At 43.8% G+C, this 20,962-nt stretch overlaps 2 protein-coding genes across 3 annotated transcripts; both read left to right on the top strand.

The window, feature by feature from the left end:
- Positions 1 to 2,900: 2,900 nt before the first annotated feature.
- On the top strand, positions 2,901 to 7,575 carry slc35c1 (solute carrier family 35 member C1). Of its 2 annotated transcripts, XM_053426470.1 has the most exons (3): positions 2,901 to 3,054; positions 4,075 to 4,586; positions 6,530 to 7,575. In XM_053426470.1, the coding sequence occupies exons 2-3, from the start codon at positions 4,082 to 4,084 to the stop codon at positions 7,108 to 7,110; spliced, it is 1,086 nt and encodes a 361-aa protein (XP_053282445.1). In that variant the 5' UTR covers positions 2,901 to 3,054; positions 4,075 to 4,081; the 3' UTR covers positions 7,111 to 7,575. The 2 variants fall into 2 exon arrangements, with proteins under 2 accessions (XP_053282445.1, XP_053282436.1); XM_053426461.1 differs by lacking the exon at positions 2,901 to 3,054 and having other exon boundaries at positions 3,583 to 4,586.
- Positions 7,576 to 9,142: 1,567 nt separating this feature from the next.
- LOC128441933 (inactive serine protease PAMR1) lies at positions 9,143 to 18,274 on the top strand. The gene is made up of 11 exons (XM_053424067.1): positions 9,143 to 9,420; positions 9,935 to 10,132; positions 10,198 to 10,323; positions 11,352 to 11,466; positions 12,133 to 12,350; positions 14,258 to 14,449; positions 14,554 to 14,754; positions 14,961 to 15,018; positions 15,903 to 16,165; positions 16,407 to 16,747; positions 17,768 to 18,274. The coding sequence occupies exons 1-11, from the start codon at positions 9,327 to 9,329 to the stop codon at positions 18,272 to 18,274; spliced, it is 2,313 nt and encodes a 770-aa protein (XP_053280042.1). The 5' UTR covers positions 9,143 to 9,326.
- Positions 18,275 to 20,962: the final 2,688 nt, after the last annotated feature.

Here is a 20,962-nt window from a genome sequence, read left to right as displayed (position 1 = left end):
GGGTTAAGGACAGAGGATGCCACACCCTGTTAAAGCCCTATGAGATGAATTGTAATTTGTGAATATGGGCTATACAAATAAAATTTGATTGATTGATTGATTGATTGATATATTATTTTGTATTTCTTGTGTGTGCAACTTATTTGTCTTATGCAAACAAATAACTATCTTGCGTACACATGAGAAGAAAATTACTTGGCTGGACTTTATAGTGGCGCCTTAATTTTCCTTTTGGAGTTGAAAGTCATTTCTTATTTGACATGTTGGTCACACACTGACATGTTGGATGGAGCTGTGCTAACACACACACAGTGGAGATGCTTCAGGATTCACCTGCAGCACCTTCCCTCACTCTTTGTGCTTGCTTAATCAACTCTCGTCAGCTGCCAGGGGTCCGGAGGGCAGGACAGTAATGTGAATACTAAACTCGGCTGCAGCGTGACATGATTCTTCTTGAAAAGCCGGAGCAGAGGGGGGAACAACGAGGGGTCAGACGCCCTCTGATGGATGCACAGGCTGAGTCAGGCTGCACACACGCTGCCTGTGCTCCTGCAGGAAGATTGCTGCACCAGCAAACTGACTGCACCTGTGTATTGTTGAAGAAGATTCTGTGTGTAACACAAAAACACAGCGTTCGCTCACAGCAGATTTCCAGCAACTTCAGGGTTGCTACCGGAAAGTGAAGAGCAGGTTAAACTCACAGTCGCTATCTTTTAGTGAGACACTCTTATCAAGATATTTAGAAAGCAGCATGGAGAAATAAATGTGTCATGCTCTGCTGTGACAGCAGCGACTGCACTCAGCTGGAATCCACTGCTCCACCTGCTTCTTCAACAGGAGCTGTGTCACAAACCAGGCGAACAAACATGTAACACACACACTGCTGCCAACAACATACGTCCTCCCACACCTGACAACACCCACCCAATCCACTGCCACTTCTCTGTGATGCTACCAGGACGCAGGTACATGAGAAACAACAGGGCCCTCGTCGGCAAATAGTCGACCTGAAGCCGTAGAAGCACTTAATGAGACATTCAACTGATAAGCCAGCTTCGCCCTTTTACTGTACGTCACTGGGTTAGTGCACTGAATCGGAATTTCCTCCTCCAGAACAATAACTAACTAAACTAAACTAAAAACTACACATGACAACAAATGAGTGCAGATGAAACGCAGAGCACACACTCAGATATTCAGAAAGTATAACGGGAATCAGTACAACTAAATCCCACATGAAATGGGTTTTAGGCAGTCAGCAGCTGCACCTGGGTGGGTGGAGGTTTTTATGATTTTGCAGCCACTTCTATAGAATTAAGAAAATAAGGTGTTGTAGAGCTTGTAGAGACATTAAAAGTGTCTTGATATCTATTGTAAACTTGGGCGTACTTAGAGTACATCAAATAAAAAGTACAGCAAGTATAACTGTAGGCTTCTGTTAGGATTTCAATATTTTAGCTATAGTCTGTGTCTAACTCAACTCTAAATGAATAAAGATAGAAGTAGTTTGAGCCAGATAAGGCCTTCACGCAAATGATTAATAATAACCCTTTCCTTCCAAGTGTTTAATCTTGAAAATTAGAATGTGTCTGCGTCACAATGCTGTTTCGTTGTTTTGGTTAAATTGTTTTGAATGTCTGTACAAACAGAACATTGTTTTGATATAGCAAGAACACAATAATCTTCTCTCCAATTGTCAACACCGTTGGCCCACATGCCATCAGCTGTGTCAAGGCTGGTCAAGAGATGAATATTTTGAGACTTGTCACTTCCTCATTCCAAAGCCAAGAAGGAGGAGCTACGCCTGAGGAGGAAGAACCAAGATCTACTGTTATAAAATAGACAGGCGCCGGCTGTTTGATGCGTTCTGATGGGTCTCGTGTTCTGATGGGACTTGTTGGATGCCCATTGCTTTGCTGATTGTTACCTTTCATTGCTTTCTAAATAAATACTTGATTGAACAAACCGAGTTCGGCTCATCTTCTCATATTTAGGATAAACGAACAGGCTTAACACTTCTCTCATCAGGTGTATCTTGATGTGGTGTTTGAGGCTATTCAAATGTAGAAACTGTTTTACACTATATGTTGCTTCATTTAACTTATAGTGTAAAACAGGTCGACATCACTATGCAAGTACTTGTTGTCTAGTTGTTTGTGTGCATGTGTGTGTGTGTGTGTGTGTGTGTGTGTGTTTGTGTGTGTGTGTGTGTTTGTGTGTGTGTGTGTGTGTGTGTGTGTGTGTGTGTGTGTGTGCACACCTGAGTTTCTACAGACACAGTTAACATTTCTGATGTTTTACTGCCACCTCCTGTCCGGAGGCAGTAGTACAGGCGGGGTGGATAAAAAACCCATAAATACCTGTTGCTGCCTTTGCACAACACACAGCATGAGACTCACAATGTGCTTTTCCCTTCTACAACACACACACACATGATTTAAAGTCAGTGACGGGGAATCAGACATGAATGACAACTGGAAGAAAAGTCTCTCATGTAGAATAATTTATTATATTAATTCGAATAATAACCTTAATTTGTTTGATTGCACGTTGCTTTAAAATACCACAAAGATACGTCACGACTCCTGCATCCGGTCGAATCTTATATCATTCATTGATTTTCCTGTTCAATCCTCTGCTGACTGATGACAGCATTCATCATTCATATCCTCTTCCTTGGTGACCTGTAGAATTCTCAAATCAATAAGGATTTCCTATCTTTAGGGTGGGATGCTCTGATTTAAAACCAACAGATCCCAATACATTAAAATCCCCCTCATGCCTTTGCACACATCAACCCACATGGAAACCAGCACTTAGGTAAATAATGAACTTCACTGTCAATGATTCCATTTAATTCATTTTAATCCTCCCTCAGATCCCTAGTATTGTCCCCTGACGTGGCAGGAGGTGTTGGTTCAACAGGATATTGTGGTTGTTCCTGCTCCACCTGTCCTGTCGCCTCGTGGGAGGAGCAGCACCAGCACACGCACTTCCTCGTTGAAGATTCCTCCGGCTGGGCATCACGTACAGACGAATCCGGGACAGCTGAAGGTATGGAGACATTTGTCTAAATATCACAGCATTGAATCCGAGAAAACATGCAAATATAAACGTGATTAACTCTTCAGCAGGTTATATATCTGGTTGGTAATTGGATGAGAGGGTAAATGCTTCAGTGCACCTTTTAGATGGAGCAGAGAGGAAATGGATGGATGAGTAAACTAGTTTCAAAAATAACAACCTGGAATTATTATTTGTAAAGAAAAGTGCAGAAATTAGAACGATAAATGTGTTATTATGAGGAGCCTGTGTCTTTGAATTAATATAGAGAGTTAGTTCAGATGCGGAAGTTGTCTCGCTCACGATTTCTGGTTGGGGCACCTGCCGTCAAAATAAAACATTTAGTGACTCATTCAGTGAAAAGTCGTGTGTTATGAGACAAAATGTAAACATGTGGCTCGGTGCAGTGTAAAACTTGAATCCAAAATGTATAGCATTTTATTCCACATGCTCCTTCATCATGAGGCTTGTTGTTTTGCTTTTGCTTAATTTTTTGTATATTAAAATATACAAGTGGTACTTGTACAAGAATAAAGTCGTACTTGTACCAGAATGAAGTTGTACTCGTAGAAGAATAAAGTGGACGTCTGCGAGCATGGGTTCTCCTTGCTGCCTATCTCCTATAAACAAGTTGTCTTTATCACTATTCTTGGTTAATCACGACTTTATTGTTGTAAAATTAGCATTTGTTCCTCCTAATATTCAATCAAAAACAAACTTTGTATACTGCACTGATATCATCGTAGTTTTCTTTCTTGTTTTTTACTTGATACCCTGACGTGCTCTATATTTGGGCCTTCAAATTTAAAGCAGTTGTTTTGAATTAGTACGCGAGGTGGTGGGGGGCTTTTATTCTGAAGTATATCCCACCGGAAGTGTGAGTTGTTGTTGCCCCAGCCGGAAGTCATGACCATGAAGTTCCCTGTTAGCACTTAGCTTCAGCAGCTAAATGTAAATGCTCCGCTACTCTAACTCCGGCCGGACGTTCCCGCTCCGTGTCGCCATGAACAGGACTCACATGAAGCGGTTCAGCATCTTGAAGATGGCGCTGTGGGGCTCCGGGGAGTCGGAGCCGGGCGGCCGGGAGGAGACCTACCTGTACCAGGCGCTGCGGATCGCGGCGGTGGTGGCTCTGTACTGGTTCATCTCCATCACCCTGGTGTTCCTCAACAACTTCCTGCTGGACAACAAGGAGCTGGACGCGCCGCTGTTCGTCACGTTCTTCCAGTGCTCGGTGTCCGTGGTGCTGTGCTGCTTCATGCAGGTCCTGGCCAAACTGTGCCCGTGGCTCATCGACTTCCCGCCGGTGCGCTTCGACCTGAAGACGGCCCGGGAGGTGCTGCCCCTGTCCGTGGTCTTCATCAGCATGATCACCTTCAACAACCTGTGCCTGAAGCACGTCGGCGTGGCCTTCTACACGGTGGGTCGCTCCCTCACCACGGTGTTCAACGTGCTGCTGTCCTACGTGATCCTGAAGCAGACCACGTCCCTGCAAGCCGTCATTTGCTGCGGCGTCATCTTGGGTACGTCCCGTCGGTTGTTTATAACACTGTGATGTCCCTGAAGGTAGATGTGAGTGTCTGATGTGTCCTCATCTGGGGTGAGGATCTGATATGTCTTCATCTGGGTCAGGATCTGATATGTCCTCATCTGGCTGAGGATCTGATATGTCCTCATCTGGGGTGAGGATCTGATATGTCCTCATCTGGGGTGAGGATCTGATATGTCCTCAGCTGGTTGAGGATCTGATATGTCTTCATCTGGGGTGAGGATCTGATATGTCCTCAACTGGGTGAGGATCTGATATGTCCTCATCTGGGTGAGGATCTGATATGTCCTCATCTGGGTGAGGATCTGATATGTCCTCAACTGGATGAGGATCTGATATGTCCTCATCTGGGTGAGGATCTGATATGTCCTCATCTGGTTGAGGATCTGATATGTCCTCATCTGGCTGAGGATCTGATATGTCCTCATCTGGCTGAGGATCTGATATGTCCTCATCTGGCTGAGGATCTGATATGTCCTCATCTGGGTCAGGATCTAATATGTCCTGATCTGGTTGAGGATCTGATATGTCTTCATCTGGGTCAGGATCTGATATGTCCTCATCTGGTTGAGGATCTGATATGTCCTCAACTGGTTGAGGATCTGATATGTCCTCATCTGGCTGAGGATCTGATATGTCCTCATCTGGCTGAGGATCTGATATGTCCTCATCTGGGTCAGGATCTAATATGTCCTGATCTGGTTGAGGATCTGATATGTCTTCATCTGGGTCAGGATCTGATATGTCCTCATCTGGCTGAGGATCTGATATGTCCTCAGCTGGTTGAGGATCTGATATGTCTTCATCTGGGGTGAGGATCTGATATGTCCTCATCTGGGTCAGGATCTAATATGTCCTCATCTGGTTGAGGATCTGATATGTCCTCATCTGGTTGAGGATCTGATATGTCCTCAACTGGATGAGGATCTGATATGTCCTCAACTGGGTTGAGGATCTGATATGTCCTCAACTGGGTTGAGGATCTGATATGTCCTCATCTGGTTGAGGATCTGATATGTCCTCAGCTGGTTGAGGATCTGATATGTCTTCATCTGGGTCAGGATCTAATATGTCCTCATCTGGTTGAGGATCTGATATGTCCTCAACTGGGTTGAGGATCTGATATGTCGTAAACTGGGTGAGGATCTGATATGTCCTCATCTGGGTGAGGATCTGATATGTCGTAAACTGGGTCATGATCTGATATGTCATCCTCAACCGGGTCAGGGACGGAACCTAAAACCTGCCAATGTTACAGATCTTAAGTTCGATTCACCTCAGGCGTCATCACAACAAAACAGGGTTGTGGTTTTATTATAGTTAAGTCTTGGTTTAACCAGAATAAAGTTGTGGTTTTACTAGAATAAAGTTGTACTTTTACCAGAATAAAGTCACACATATTCATTTAAGTTTCTATCTCTTTAAACGGCTAATATTTTCATAGTCCTATCAGTCCAACATTTACCATTGTTGCAGTTATATTTGATGTTGCGTTGAGTCATTGTTGACTCATGGTTCATTTTATGTCAACACAACATGAACCGTGTCTGATACGTTGCCATCTCAGAAAGTATATGTTTGGAAATATGACCCAAGATGAGTGCTGATATGTAAACCTACACTTTACGTCTCCTGTCCAGCAGATCCGGCAAACTTTATCATTTTATAGGATGTGACACAAACTTAAGCTTCAGGAAAAGTTAACTTCCCAGTACCTGAGAGGAACTATTAAATTATTATATTTTTTCACAAAGAGGAAACAAAGAATTTTCGCAGCTCTAGTTTGATCAATAATTCAATTTATGCTTGAAAATTACAATTAATCCAAATTAAAGTTTATAATTTGTATGACTCAAGTTATGTAAAAGCTTTATTGTGTACCGATGTCTCTGATATCCTGTGTGTGTGTCTTCTCAGGTGGATTCTGGCTCGGTGTGGACCAGGAAGGTGTAGCAGGGTCCCTCTCCTTGTCGGGGATTTTCTTCGGGGTCGTTGCCAGCGCCTGTGTCAGCCTCAATGCCATCTACACCAAGAAGGTGATGCCATGCGTGGACGGTAACATCTGGAAACTGTCCTACTACAACAACATCAACGCCTGCATCCTCTTCCTGCCGCTCATGCTCGTCTTCGGAGAGTTCGGGCGCATCTACAGCTTCACCCGTATCTTCGACACGGGCTTCTGGGGCATGATGATCCTCGGAGGAGTGTTCGGTTTCGGCATCGGCTACGTCACGGGTCTCCAGATCAAGTTCACCAGTCCGCTCACACACAACGTGTCGGGGACGGCGAAAGCCTGCGCGCAGACTGTCATCGCAGTGGTGTATTACTCGTCCACTAAAAGCCTGCTGTGGTGGACCAGTAACATGATGGTTCTCGGCGGCTCGTCGGCCTACACTATCGTGAAAAGTCGAGAAATGAAGAGCACCCCCCACAAAGAGCCTCAGGACTCAACCAAAGAAAAGCTGCTTCCAGAGGAGGACGATGGGGTCGGGGTTTGACCGCCGGCTGAGGAGCGTGTAGCATTTCTCCATGTGGTGCAATAATGTGAAAGGATGTGATACTTTTCCTTCGTGGAATCAGAGTGGGTTTTGTGGGTCTTCTTTTCTTGCATACACCTTCACTCGAGGTGTAATTTGTATTTGTACATATTAAATTAAACCCTCATATTCATTTGAGGCCTCTTTTAAATATTTTTTTAAAAGAGAAAAATGGAAAAAGGAAATTATGACGTTTTTTTTATTCAGCGGGAGGGGAGAAAATATTTACTTGGTATCACGTTTAAAATATAACTATTTAATTCAGATTGTCATATTTTTAATCAAAGGGATGTTGAACATTCAAATTGCCGTTAATTTTGAACAATAATGTAACAATCATGTCAACGATTTTTGCGTTGGGCTATAAATTTAGTAGTTGTCGCAAATATGAATAAAGCAAATGTTTAATTGCTTGTTTTCTACAAAGGTTTGCAAAGTTTGTGTGGCTGCTGCAGATCTTAGTATCTGTCCTTTATCTACTGGGGCCTCATTTAAGGAGGATCTCAATGTGAGGTTTCAAGAATCAAAAGGAACCCACTCGTGTTTCTGTATGTGTGGTTGTGATGAATTCCCTTAGTTTATTATCATCACGTTTTCAGTGTCCATAGTTTTATCTTGTGTGCAGGAACATTTTATATTATGTGTTATGTTGTAAAATCATGTTCTAAGTGGTTAAATATCCTGAGCAGCCATCTCATCAAACTGGGACTGAACCAGAAGAGCAAAGCTGCAAGTTGTAAAACAGCAATGAGCTGAAAGACACTTAACATCTCACCCTTTGTCTTTATACCATCAAATAAGTAATTAAATCCATTATACGTGTGAAAGTAAACACCTGAATACATCAGTGAGAGAAGAAGTACCTCAAACTACAGGAACTATCTTTGAGATTTTTTTTTAAATTGTTTTGAGGGATTTAGGACCTTTTATACTGCCACCAGCCACCAGGTGGCGATCAAGAGGCTTTGGCTTCACCTTTAGGGAGCAGTCATGTCTTCCATCTTCATATACGATCAATGGTGTTTCCCTGTTCCTCCTGAACTCGGTCCTACATGTTTTTTAGAACACTTTGTGGTTTTCACTGATGCAATTCAGTGTGAGATCTACGTCCTCCCTCCGTCTGTCATGGATATCGCTTATCCTTTGATCCAACAGCAGGCTGCAGCACAGCTCAGCTGACAATGGAGCAAAGTTAATGTTCACATAGGTCGTCAAACAGGTTGTCAGCGGATCACAGAGCTGACAGACAGACAAAAGCAACTGCTCACACCCATAAGCAATTTGTGTCAAAGGTACCTGAGTTGCATTTCTGTGAACGATCATAAAACAATGAAGAACAGAGCCGAAGCCATAAAGTCTCAATCCTGTCTTGCAAGAACAAAAGAAAAGATAAAAGTCTTTCTAAAGAGCAGTTGAAGTCTCATCTCTCCGTCTGCAACCTGCTGTAATGCAGAAGATGAGAACTGATATGAAAACACAGAATCTTCCAGGTAACATAATGTCTTAGGTAATGGAGAAGCAGCCCTGGTCCCTGGTACAGAGACTGACATCATACACATTGTGATGTTGGTCATTACAGGAAACATCTGGTATTTGTCTACAAAGAAGCTGCGACGCCGTCATGTCGGGCGTCTGACAGCTGGTGGGGGATGACACATCAGTAAACTTGTTTGTCCTCGTGCATGTGCAGTGCATGTTTATATTTCTAATGACTTTGAATGTTTGGAACAAGAAGAAGCTTCTGCAGCTTCCAAGAAAAAAAACAACCTGTTTCCTTGAATCCTCTCCCTGAACTGACAGACTTTATATTTTTCCTCTGGACTTTCTTCATCACTGCTTTTCTCATTAGCTTGTCTTCATTTCCCCTCAAATGCTCTTTCCACTCACTTTGCCAGCGAGTGTCCCCCCCCCCCCCCCCCCCCCAGTTAGTCACAGTGGGCTCTGATCAGGCTGAGCTCATAACGGGAGCAGAGAGAGTGGAACCAGTTGCAGATGGAGCACTGATTGGGAGGTCGAACACTCTCAAAGCAAGTGAAAACCTCTCGGGAGGAATGGGTTAAGGATTTCTGTCCATTCTGCCGAGATGGAAGAATTCAGTGTTCTGAGCAGAGAGGATGATCTGACCCGGAGCTGGAGCTTCTCTCTCTGAACCTCGTTGGACGTGTGCTGCAGCTGAGATGTTCCCGTTCCTCACGAGGAAGATGAACGTGGCCCCGGAGCTCCTCTGCCTCCTCTTAAATATCTGTTTGTGTGTCACAGCTTGGCCACGTGGTGAGTAGAAAGGCACTGATCGCAGCTTTGATCAAATGTTGTTCTTACTTTACACAACTTTGTATGAATTTCCTTCTTATTTTGTTAGAATTCTGCTGACTTTTACAGAAAAGTCCTGTTTTCCTGACGTGCTGACTCACTGTGGAGGTATTTCCTGATGATGAGTCATTTCTTCTCAGTTCGTGCTACAGACTGAAATCAGGACAACACGTGTCTTCTCCTGCTTCAACCTTCGTTCAACCCTAAATAATAAATGTAGATATCAGATGTATTAACCAGGGTTCAATATCTGGGAGGCTTTGCTATTTACACTTAACACAGAAATCCATAGATATTGATGGGTTGTATTAAACATGGGACGATGACAATAAGCTGTGGCCTCATCTGAACCAGGGGCGTAGTAACAGCAAAGCAGGGAACTGCCCCGGGGGGCCCCGAGCTCACGACCAATTACTTACAGGTCAGATGTTTCCTGTTAAGTTTGATCCAACGGTCTTTGGTCTGGTTCCCACAGCTCCCACAGGGGACACCTGCCCGAGCGCCGAGTGGAGCGTCATGTGTCGTCCGTGTTGTGAGTACCAGCTGATCCAGTGCCGGTGCCCCTCCAAAGGGTCGAGGGTGGGTTACACCGTCCCCTGCTGCCGCAACGCTCTGGATCAGTGTGACCCCTGTATCATCCACCCAGGTACTGCCTCACTCCAGCTCGTGCAAAGTGTTGTTGGTTCGATGCCCTGAAATCGTTACCGTCGTCCTCTTTGTGCCCTTTGACCCCGTGAGGCTGCAGCCTGTTCGAGAACTGCAAAACCTGCCACAACGGGACCTGGAGGGCCAACGACGATTTCTTTGTCGATGGGAAGTTTTGCACCGAGTGTCGCCAAGGCTGGAGCGGGGGGGCCTGTAAAAGTGAGTCGCTGTAAGCTCCTATCTTGCTATAGTCTAGATCTTAATCCATGATGTTTGATCATTGATCACATGGGGCAGACACTGCTTTTGCCAGTTTGGTGTCAATATGATTAGTGAACATATGACATTTTTTAATTTAAATGCATCTTCTGACAAGTGAGTGTGGCCTGTCACTGCGACATATATTCGACAAATTAAAATGTCTCAATGTTTTTCAAAGTTTTACAATCTTAATTTATAATTTCCAGCAGGTATATTTAGACATTTATTTTAATATTTACAAGTCTAAACTTATAATCCTTCACTTAAGATAAATTTCTTCAATATTTATCATAATATATAATGTACAAATATACACGTTATTTTAGGGGATGTAATCTTTATCAAATCTGTGGCGTCACCCTTTATAAACTTCAACTACACATTTGTAATACACCACATGAGCACTTGGGGGCGACAGCGTCCTTATTTTGAGTAGTATCTAATTTTTTCTTTTAATAAACATAATCATCAGCATAATGTTACCGAAGCTGCTGCAGTTAAATGATTTGAATAAAGTGTGGGCTGGTGAAGCTCATGGTTTAATAATAGATTCTTACAAACAGGTGGAGCTCGTTGCCACTCCTGCTTTTCACTGTGAAACTTTGCTCTGGTGGTAAAGACGTCACTCAAGAGAGGAGCCATTGTTGTCCTGAGCAAGTTGAGCAACCTCTGTGTTGTCTCACTGTCAAACTGATAAAGATGATTAATCAAATTGGCTGATTCATTAACTGATGATTTGCTAAAGGAGGAAAACCTTTGTGTATTCTTTTTAAATTCCAAATAAAACCTTAAACACTAATTAGTAATTGATAGAAATCCACTTCGAGCATTTCCCTTATCTTGTTTTTGCTTAATTACCTCAATAGTCAATAATCATGGTTTGTGGATTAGGTGGTTGTTTTCCCATCATGTCACCACCTGCCACATTATAAACACATTTCCCCTGTGAGAATATGAATTTACTTTTGTCTTTTTTTGTCTTGCAGCATGTGGAGGCGTCCTCCAGCGAGCTCAGGGGCTCGTGGCCCTGGAGAGTTACCCGACAAACGCCCGGTGTGAGTGGAGGGTGCAAGTGCAGAGGGGCAGAAGCATCGAGCTCAGGTGAACGCCACTGCTCCACAGCACAGAGAGAGAGAGAGAGAGAGAGAGAGAGAGAGAGAGAGAGAGAGAGAGAGTATGTAGTTAATCTGAAAAGCCCAGCGTGTTTCTGAGAGGCCTTGCTGAGCCCCTGGTGACACCAGAGTGAGTCAAGCAGTCAGAAGAAGAAGTCACTGTCTGCGTTCGGCCTCCTGAATTCCTCGGGGTCACGTTTTGGCTCCAGTCGGGAAAATATTTACCATAAACACAGCGAATCAGCAAGTTGCACATGAGCAGCATAATCGGATCTCACTGGAAAGCAAGTGTTGAGATTAGAGAGAGGAGTAAATACCTGTAACAGGAAGTGACATGGGATCTAAAGAGTGTTAGTGCAGTAGTGGGACCAACATGGGAGTGTGGTGCATGCTGGGAAGGGCCGAGTCCCTGCACATGATAAGTGATGATTAGTAAGTTGTCTGACTGTAAACTTACCAGGGACGGTGACAGTGAGAGCCATGTTCTTTATGAATGACTGGGATAATTTCTACCATCAGCCAATGAGGTTCTGATCCAGCCCCCATGCGTTTGTTTGTTTGTTGGTTGGTTTGTGTGTTTGTAAGCAAGATACAACCAAAACAACACAAAGATTATAACCTCACCATAACACAACTCTGTGTGTTTGTGCTGCAGGTTTTCTCTGCTCAGTCTGGAGTCCGACCACACGTGTCGATACGACTACGTGGAGGTGCGCGACGGCCACGACCTGAGCTCCCCTGTGATTGGCCGGTTCTGTGGGGATCGGCTGCCTCCACCAATAAAAAGCTCCGGGAACCTCCTGCACATCCTGTTCACCTCAGATGGCTACAACAACTTCGATGGATTTGTTCTCACTTTTCAGGAGAGTTCAGGCAGGTATAATTGTTATTATTAATATGATTGGTATATACTGTATACATAAATATATATATATATATATATATATATATATATATATATATATCAGGGAATCATTATGTCACAGACTAGATATGATCACAAATAAAGTATCTCAATCACTCAATTTGTCAACAACTGGAAGCTTCAGAGCATAAAGGAACATTTGTATGTATATTGAAACAGCATGGATATGAGTAAGTTTTGGGATTATATTGATTAATATATGTAGCATGATAAAAATAAGAGGACTTGATCCAAAGTGCTTTACGTTCATGACAAATTAAGAAAATACAAGTATGGATAAAAAAGTTAAAACAGTCTGAGAGAAAGATGTGAAAAAAGACAGTTAGATTGAAAAATTAGAACTAGAATTATAAATACATATTTCTTTATATGGTTTTCCTTCTTATTTTGTCCACCCAGTCTTGGCCGAGTCGTCTTATTCAGCGTATGAAGCTGGTTTCCTCTGTGGACTCCAAACCAGTCTGATTTATTCTTTTTCATTGTATACTGAAGGTGTCTACTTCAGATATCATGAATACATGATGATCCCCCCCCCCCCCCCCCCCCCCCCCCCCCCATGCATAGTGCAGCACCTCTCTCCTAGGAAATGCAGCACATTTGCTTGTGGACTTTTTCTTTATATATGTGTGTGTGTGTGTGTGTGTGTGTGTGTGTGTGTGTGTCTGTGTGTGTGTGTGTCTGTGTGTTCAGCGATGGGAGACGGGCAGTCGGTGACACAGATTTATCACACTCACCTCTCTCTCTCCGTTTCTCTGCAGCAATTCATGCATCTAACTTGCATCCCATTTATTCTGTGTGTTTCCTCCTCATGGGCATCTCTCTCCCGGCCGCTCACCAAACCGAATCATATCACCGTGTGACTGCACGAGAGGGTGTCCAGCCATTTTTTCTGGGAGATTTCTGGAAAGATTTACATCAATAAGTCACAGAAGAATTTTTCTTTTTAAGCATAGAACCTCTTCCCTTTGGGAAAAGAAGGGGCCTTTGAAAAACGAGGAGGTAAAAAAAGATCAAACCAAAAGGTGGTGGTTTTCAGAGGTGCTGCAGTAAAAGAGGTCAATTTCTCTCTCAATGTTAAATCCTGTCAGGTTGAAATAACCTTTTTATATTTTCCCTGCATAAACTTCTGGTCAGAAATGTCTCTGCACCTGTGTTTTTCCAGCTGTTTCTGAAATGAAAGCCCCACTTGTTCCAGTCCCTAAACAAGTGGGATTTGATCCCTACATTTTTCTCCCTAAGATTTTGCAAACAAATTGAAAAGTGAAATCCCAGATCCACCTTCTGACTTCAGGCAGAGGGTTTGTTAAAGTTTGCAAAAGAACTTTCAAACCTTCAACCACCTCCAGTGCTGCAAATTAATCATTTATTTATATCCCTTAAAACATTTTTTCAATTTTTACTGAGAAAATCTACCTTGGGCATCTTGACACATTGTAAGATTTAGAAACTAGAGGAATTTTTCTATTACACTGATTGAAAAGTGTCATTTTATTAAAATGTAAACATTTCAATCCCAAACACACAACAATAAATTTGTATTTATCAAATTTTCAATAATTCAAACCCATTACGGCAAATAACTGCAGAGTGGAAGACATGTTTTTTTGTTTTATCATCTGTTTTTTTTCATATTTACTCATATTGACATTGTACTTCGATTACTTTTACTGATAGTTTTATTTTTACAATCTATTGTTTTAATACATTTGCACAATCTAATGTCCCCATAGTGAAGGATTATCTTTACATGTCTCATTTTAAAATTTCATTATCAGTTTTTTACTGTTGATGTTAATAAAATGTATTAAAATGAACCAGTTGATTGAGTGTAGGTTTGTTTTCTCCTCTATTTCAGCCCCTGGTGATCCAGGCTGTGGACCCCCAGAGGAACCAGTGAATGGATACTGGCTGCCAGTTTACAGCCTCCAGCAGAAGCTTGTGTCTGTGAACTACCAGTGCCGTCCACCCTTCACCCTCCTCGGCTCCCAGCAGAGGAGCTGTCTGCCTGGTGGCCTGTGGAGTGGCAGCGCCCCCACGTGTGTGAGAGGTACTTTCTTCCACCAGGTTTTCTCTGGACTTCATCTCTGATACTAAAAGCCACATGGTGCATTTGATGGGAAACTCTTGATCTCTCCTTAATCGCTCCCACAGGCCCAACGAGCCGAGTCCAGTGTGCCCCCCCACCCAAATTGCTCAACGGCTACTACAGGCCGGCTCAGGACCCAGCAGGGGGCGGGGGGGCGGAGACGATGGAGTTCTTCTGTAAGAACTCCTTCGTTCTGAGTGGAAACCACCAGAGCACCTGTCTCTCTAATGGATCCTGGAGTGGCAGGCCGCCGAAGTGTGTGAGAGGTTAGTTGTTTTCAAGAACACACGGGAGGTCGACAACTCACACACAACTCACACACGCTGGTACACACACACACACACGATGTTTCCACTTCATCACAAAGACAAACTCCAGTTGTGTAGTTCTACTTCCTGATCACCTTTTATTCATGTTAGTGAAACAGTGGAAGTGATTCTGATATAACGACAGTGGCTCTTTTGATTTGCAGCCTGTCGAGAGCCCAAAGTGTCGGAACTTGTGCGACAAACTGTTGTGAGGCCGCGTCTGTTATCAAGGTAACATTCATATCAATGTGCTTTGTGTACTTGTTGTTAAACATTGTTAAAGGAACACTATGTAACTTTGACTGATCAGCAGCGCCCCCTGCAGCCACACACACAGAGATGTTCAATCTGAGAAGTGGAAATGAAAGATGCCATTAACCCCTTAATGCCTGAATTAATTTCCAATTAAATAAAAAATATTATTTGTGTTTTTGCCTGTCATACAGATGCTAAATTAATTGGAGATTGTTAATTTCAATATAGCATATACAATAGATAATAAATTTAGGTATGTGGCAAGTTAGCGACATTAGGCATAATGGGACATAACCTTAATTTAACACATTTTCCAGTCTCTGGTATGTAGATTGATGCTGCATTTGCTTGAAATTGAATAACAACATATGTTTTCTGTACAATCATTGCTGTTCCATCATAACAGTATTTCAAATACAGCTTAATACCTCAAAATAACTTTGCTGCACAGTCCCAAGGGGCTAGTATGTATTTTCCACTCCGACCACTAGATGGCGGTAGAGATGCTTCCAATACCTTCCTTGGTATGTGTAGTATTTGCACCATCAGGCACAATCGTCACCTCGGCAGCATTAAGACCGGAATGGGGTTTGAGGCAAATTCACAACATTCGTCCACAAGGGGTTAAATCAACAAATATCTTAATTTGCATCAAGACCAAATCAATCAATTCACCTTCAAGTACATCTTTTATACTGATGATTGACTTTGTAAAGAGAAGTTTTAAAAAACATTTTCCTTCATTGATCTTGTTGTTGATGTTAACGTCACAGTGATGACATCATTTTTACATGAAGAATGTAAAATGCACGTGAGGAGCCACTGAGACCAGCTGCTGCTCTTTCCCACAGAGAGACTCCAAACCAGCGGCTCTCATCCAGGTTCAACATCCACCATCTGTCGTCCACTGGTTCCATCCCACTGACACTGGACCGACTGTCTCCTATGGACAGACATGACGTCTCATTGGACGAGCTTCCTCGTGGCTTTCACTCAGTACACACGAGCATCGAGTACCGGTGTGCATCGCCCCTCTACCGCCACACGGGGAGCTCCAGACGCAGCTGCCTGAAGAGCGGCCGGTGGAGCGGGCGCCACGTCTCCTGCTCGCCGGGTGAGAGCAGCCGCAGGTCACACTGTGAAGAGAAGGATGAGCTAATGTCAATGTGTATTCAATGTGAAAGTTTAATAAAACATGTTGAGTCACTGTAACTTACCTGAGTGTGAAGGGCCTTTAAGTATTTATGACAAATGTCCTTGTTGCTCCAGCAGAATTATGTCTAAACCTTTATTCTTCACATATTACTTTTACTTTTTGACACCTCTTCCTCTCTGATTGTTGCTTTTTCCCACAGTTTGTGGCAAACTCGACACCTTCAGTCCTCAGAACCTCTCAGAGACTCAGTGGCCGTGGCACGCAGCCGTCTACGTCCGCTCGCCCCCTGATCCGACGGCCCGGGGCCACAGGTCCCAGGGAGCGAGCGGCGGCCGGGAGGCCTCGGAGGAGTCCACCTTCTGGCTCCTGGCCTGCAGCGGGGCTCTGCTCGCCCAGCGCAGCGTCCTGGTGGCAGCTCGGTGCGTGGTGGACCAGGACGAGCGGCGGCCGCTTCACCCCGCGCACGTGAAGGTCGTGATCGGCGTGCAGCAGCAGCACCGGGCGTCCGGGGCTCAGTCGAGAAGCCTGCACCAGCTCAGGGTACCACACGGTCGATCACAGCCCACATGTCTGAGGGAAATACTCTCACATGTTTGCATTTAACCCCTTGTAGAGAAATGTCGCAAATTTGCTTCAAACCCCATTCCGTCTTAATGCCGCCGAGGTGACGATTGTGCCTGATGGTGCAAATACTACACATACCAAGGAAGGTATTGGAAGCACTCTGCCGCCATCTAGTGGTCGGAGTGGAAAATATATACTAGCCCCTTGGGACTGTGCAGCAAAGTTATTTTGAGGTATTAAGCTGTATTTGAAATACTGTGATGATGGAACGGCAATGATTGTACAGAAAACATATGTTGTTATTCAATTTCAAGATAAAACATCAATATAATAATCTACATACCAAAACTTGTTAAATTAAGGTTATGCCTCATTATGCCTAATGTTGCTATTTGCCTCATACCTAAATTTATATCTATTGTATATGCTATATTGAAATGAACAATCTCCGCTTAAATTAGCATCTGTATGACAGGCCAAAAACACCAATAATATTTTTTTATAGAATTGGAAATTAATTCAGGCAGTAAGGGGTTAATTACTGAAATTAACTTTCATTGTAAAAGGTTTGTCTTGCTTGTGGATTTTATTCCATTTGAACAACATTTATTTTACTTTTAACCTCGAAGCCTCAACATTGTTTTCACCTAAAGTCTTCCACTGACACTGGTTCTATTTTTTATCATTTCACAAAGTTCCCCTTGAGCAAACAGCAGATGCAATGAAGAATTAAGCAGGAAATCTTCATTAAATAAATATAATCCCCTGGACAGGGTTTTGTTTTGACATGGTGACAGGGAGAAATCCTTCCGGCATCGGCGTGTGCACTTAAAGCTTCACCGGGATCCAACTGTGTTTGATTTGGGTTTTAAAACAAGTGCACAGCTTGATGCGTATTATCTGATCTCAACACTTATTCCAAAACTGAAAAATGTGGGAATCTGACTGTCTCCAGTATTCTACTTTTTAATTCCTCTTTCTCTTTTTCCTCACCAGGTTTCAGATATTTTAATCCATCCAAACTTTGCCTTCACACCAGACGCCAGCGTGGCCGTGCTCAGGCTGAAAGACAAGGCCCGGATCAGCGAGCGCGTGCTGCCGGTGTGTCTACCCACAATGCACGGCGGGGAGGGGACGGTGCGGCAGGCCTACACCTCCAGGTGGATCCCACCGGACAACCACAGGCACCTGAGCCGCTTCGCTGCCCCGAGCCAGACGGAGCTGGTTGAGTGGAGGGACGTGGCTCGCTGTGAAGAGGAGTCCGCTCGGGGGGGAACACTGTGTGGCGTCAGGAGGCCGGTCAGTCCTCAAAGCCCCTGTGCTGTGCCGGGCCTCACCACCCTGCCAGCTGTGCCCCCCCCCACAGGTCGAGCCTCCAGCCGCTCCGGGTGGCAGCTGCTGGCGTTGGAGAGTTTCAGCTGCGAGGAAAACAACCGACAGACTCACTCAGCTCAGACTCCAGTCGGCAGCTTTCTGGACTGGATAGAGAGGAACATGAATTGAATATGTTTCTAAGTGCAGCTTATTTTTGATCAACTTTAATCTGAAAGTTGTTTTGTTGTGCCACTCATGTGTGTGTGCACGGTAAAGTTCTGTATTCGGGTCACCTCCACTTCAAACACAAGGTGCACAACCACCTTCTTATTAAATCTACATCTTCTGGGTATGTGGCTTATTTTTCACAACAAATTTGGTCCATAATCCTTTTTCCAGAAAATAAATTCCCCGTTTTGACAGTCAGACCTATTAAACTTTACTTGTTTTCCTGTTTTTTTGCTGATTTCTTTCACCAAGTCAGAACCGAGCCACTGTCAAATCTGAGAAAGTGCGCAGGAGCTCAGAGTGTCCATCCTTTAATTCCACCTCTCCGTCCTGCTGACGTGTCCTTGGCACGCGGACCTCTGTCAGCTCCAGGCCTCTGACCTCTGACTAACCAGGAGATAACAATTTTCCAAGAGGGATGAGTCTCTATCGGCACATCGAGTCGTAACATTCATGCTGCAGGAGTGCAAACATGTATTTATCTTCTACCTAATTGGTTTTAGTATTCCCTTTACATGCACACTTTTAATTCACACATTAAAAACATGCACATTAAGTCGTCAGTTTTAAGAGCACGAACAGCGAGGGGCCATTCTCTCTCATTCTGGAGCCGTGCATGTGAGCACGTGTGTTGGCGGCTCACCGTGTGCAGACTGCATGTTCATCTTAAAATGTACAGAAGCTGTTTGTCTGCGGCGTGTTTGCATGTGAGGGAAACAAACACACTGAGAGGATTTGCTAAACTTAGCTCTTACTCCTGAGACGCAGACACCCGCTGGGCCGTCCAGGGCTTTGTGCAGGACACCTTTTAATCCCAGGCAATTTAACAATGAGTATAGTTCAGTGGTCGCTTCGCTCTGCGGGCCAGGAGAGGGGAGACAGAATAAAGCAGGAGGGTTTGTGTTGCTGTTCAAATCGCACAAAGTAAAAGTCACACACACAGAAGTTCGAGGCTAGAAAAATGCCTCATTGATTCAACTGCAGGAGGATAATCAGTGGCTCCGCTGCACATTTGAGAATCAAAGGAAGGTAATGCATGCACTGTGAATACAAAGGAATTTAAATGTGTTGTGAATTTTAAGCTTACGAGGAGATTCAACCGACTTTGGGCCTTAATGTCTCCTACGAGCAGGACGTCTCCGTTTCACTGTCTGACGTCACGCTGCTAAAAACAGGCTGAAACTCGGCTAATCTGCTGCTCTGTAACCGAGAGAACACCCCACCCGCACCTGACGGGAGGTGCTGACCTCTCATCTCGAGTCCCCCCCCCCCCCCCCCCCCTCAGTCTGTGCATCAGTGTGGACGGGCAGGACGCTCGTTTAGGTCACAGGGGGAAGGAGCAGCACACGAGAGGAGGAGAAACCTGCTGCCTCACCTGTATGAGTTCACTCCACAGACTCTGCACTTTATTGATTTAAGGAAATTACCTGTGAGGAAAGCAGATTTAAAGAAGACAAGACTTCCACAGGTGAGAATATTCATGCAGATTTGGACGCTACTTTGTTTTATATATTCATATGAAGAGAACTTTTAACAACAACTTCCATCAGTGTTTCCTCCTCATGCTGGTTTCTTGGTTCGACACAATTCATCGTAAGCTCTTGATTTGCTGTGTTGTTCGAGCTGTGACCCATTTCTACAGACACCTGAGTGCACTGGTTGCTGCTGTGCTTGGTTTTACTCCCACTCCCCTTCTCCTGAATCAATGGCTCATTGCGGGTCATGTTAGGGAAACTGGCAAAACGCCTGTTACCAGAAAAAAAAATAAAATAAAAAATCCTCATCAGCGCCCAAAGTCTTGAAATAAGCTGCGTTGGTGAGAGACACATCTGTTAGTGAATTAAAAGATTAATGACTTTACATCTCGGGACAGGAACGAGTCAACTCATGCATTTTTTTTCTTCTTCTGGAAGTGACAGTTTCTTAAAGCAATGCAAAACTGATGGCCCCGGGCCACATGTGCATCATTAGAGATACTGGCGCTCTTTGAGATTCAATCCCCCCCCCATCCAACACACACACACACACACACACACACACACACACACACACACTTCAACTCAAGAGAAGTTCAAAAGAATCGCCAGAAGGATTACTCTGTGGATCCCGAGTGAAATTAACTGGATGAGTTGCACATCACTTTCTTTTTTCTCTCTTAGTCGTGATCGTGACTAAAGACACGATCACACAACTTCTTTTGACACAGTGTAAATTACACAATGCAGTTCCTACATTCAATGCAACTTTGTCGTCAGTATGTCCTCTGCAGACTCAGACACACACACAGAAAACACACACAGTGACAGACGGTGGATAAAGACATTAATATAGAACAATAATAGAATGTCATAGTAATAGAAATAAACAATAGTTTGGAGATTTAGACTGTAATGAAGGGAATCACTATTTCCGCAGATATTACTTCTTGAAGGAAATCTTGTTTTTCTGTAGGTAGAAAATGTTCTTCCACAGAATTCGAAGGTGGTCAGTAAAATAATAATTGTCCTTTTTATTCACTTGTGCCTGAAAGAGACGTTCAAGTGTCTAATCAGGAGAACAACTGGAAATCTCCAGGTCCAATCACTTAGTGACACGTGATAGAAATGACTATGGCTTGGATCAAAAATACATGGAGAACACATCAAGTTC

The sequence above is a fragment of the Pleuronectes platessa genome, chromosome 1 (assembly GCF_947347685.1).
Source record: "Pleuronectes platessa chromosome 1, fPlePla1.1, whole genome shotgun sequence".
NCBI classification, from domain to species: domain Eukaryota; kingdom Metazoa; phylum Chordata; class Actinopteri; order Pleuronectiformes; family Pleuronectidae; genus Pleuronectes; species Pleuronectes platessa.
The sequence above is the reverse complement of the archived record's forward strand: the minus strand, read 5'-3'. Positions and strand labels throughout refer to the sequence as shown.

What these genes read in the sequence shown, in the direction of transcription:
- slc35c1 (XM_053426461.1), top strand. Translation starts at nt 4,019, where the DNA reads ATGCTCCGCTACTCTAACTCCGGCCGGACGTTCCCGCTCCGTGTCGCC. An exon ending in TTGCTGCGGCGTCATCTTGG is followed by an intron (nt 4,587 to 6,529) that starts GTACGTCCCGTC and finishes GTGTCTTCTCAG; the next exon opens with GTGGATTCTGGCTCGGTGTG.
- LOC128441933 (XM_053424067.1), top strand. Translation starts at nt 9,327, where the DNA reads ATGTTCCCGTTCCTCACGAGGAAGATGAACGTGGCCCCGGAGCTCCTC. An exon ending in ACTGTTGTGAGGCCGCGTCT is followed by an intron (nt 15,019 to 15,902) that starts GTTATCAAGGTA and finishes TCTTTCCCACAG; the next exon opens with AGAGACTCCAAACCAGCGGC. An exon ending in CCACGTCTCCTGCTCGCCGG is followed by an intron (nt 16,166 to 16,406) that starts GTGAGAGCAGCC and finishes TTTTTCCCACAG; the next exon opens with TTTGTGGCAAACTCGACACC.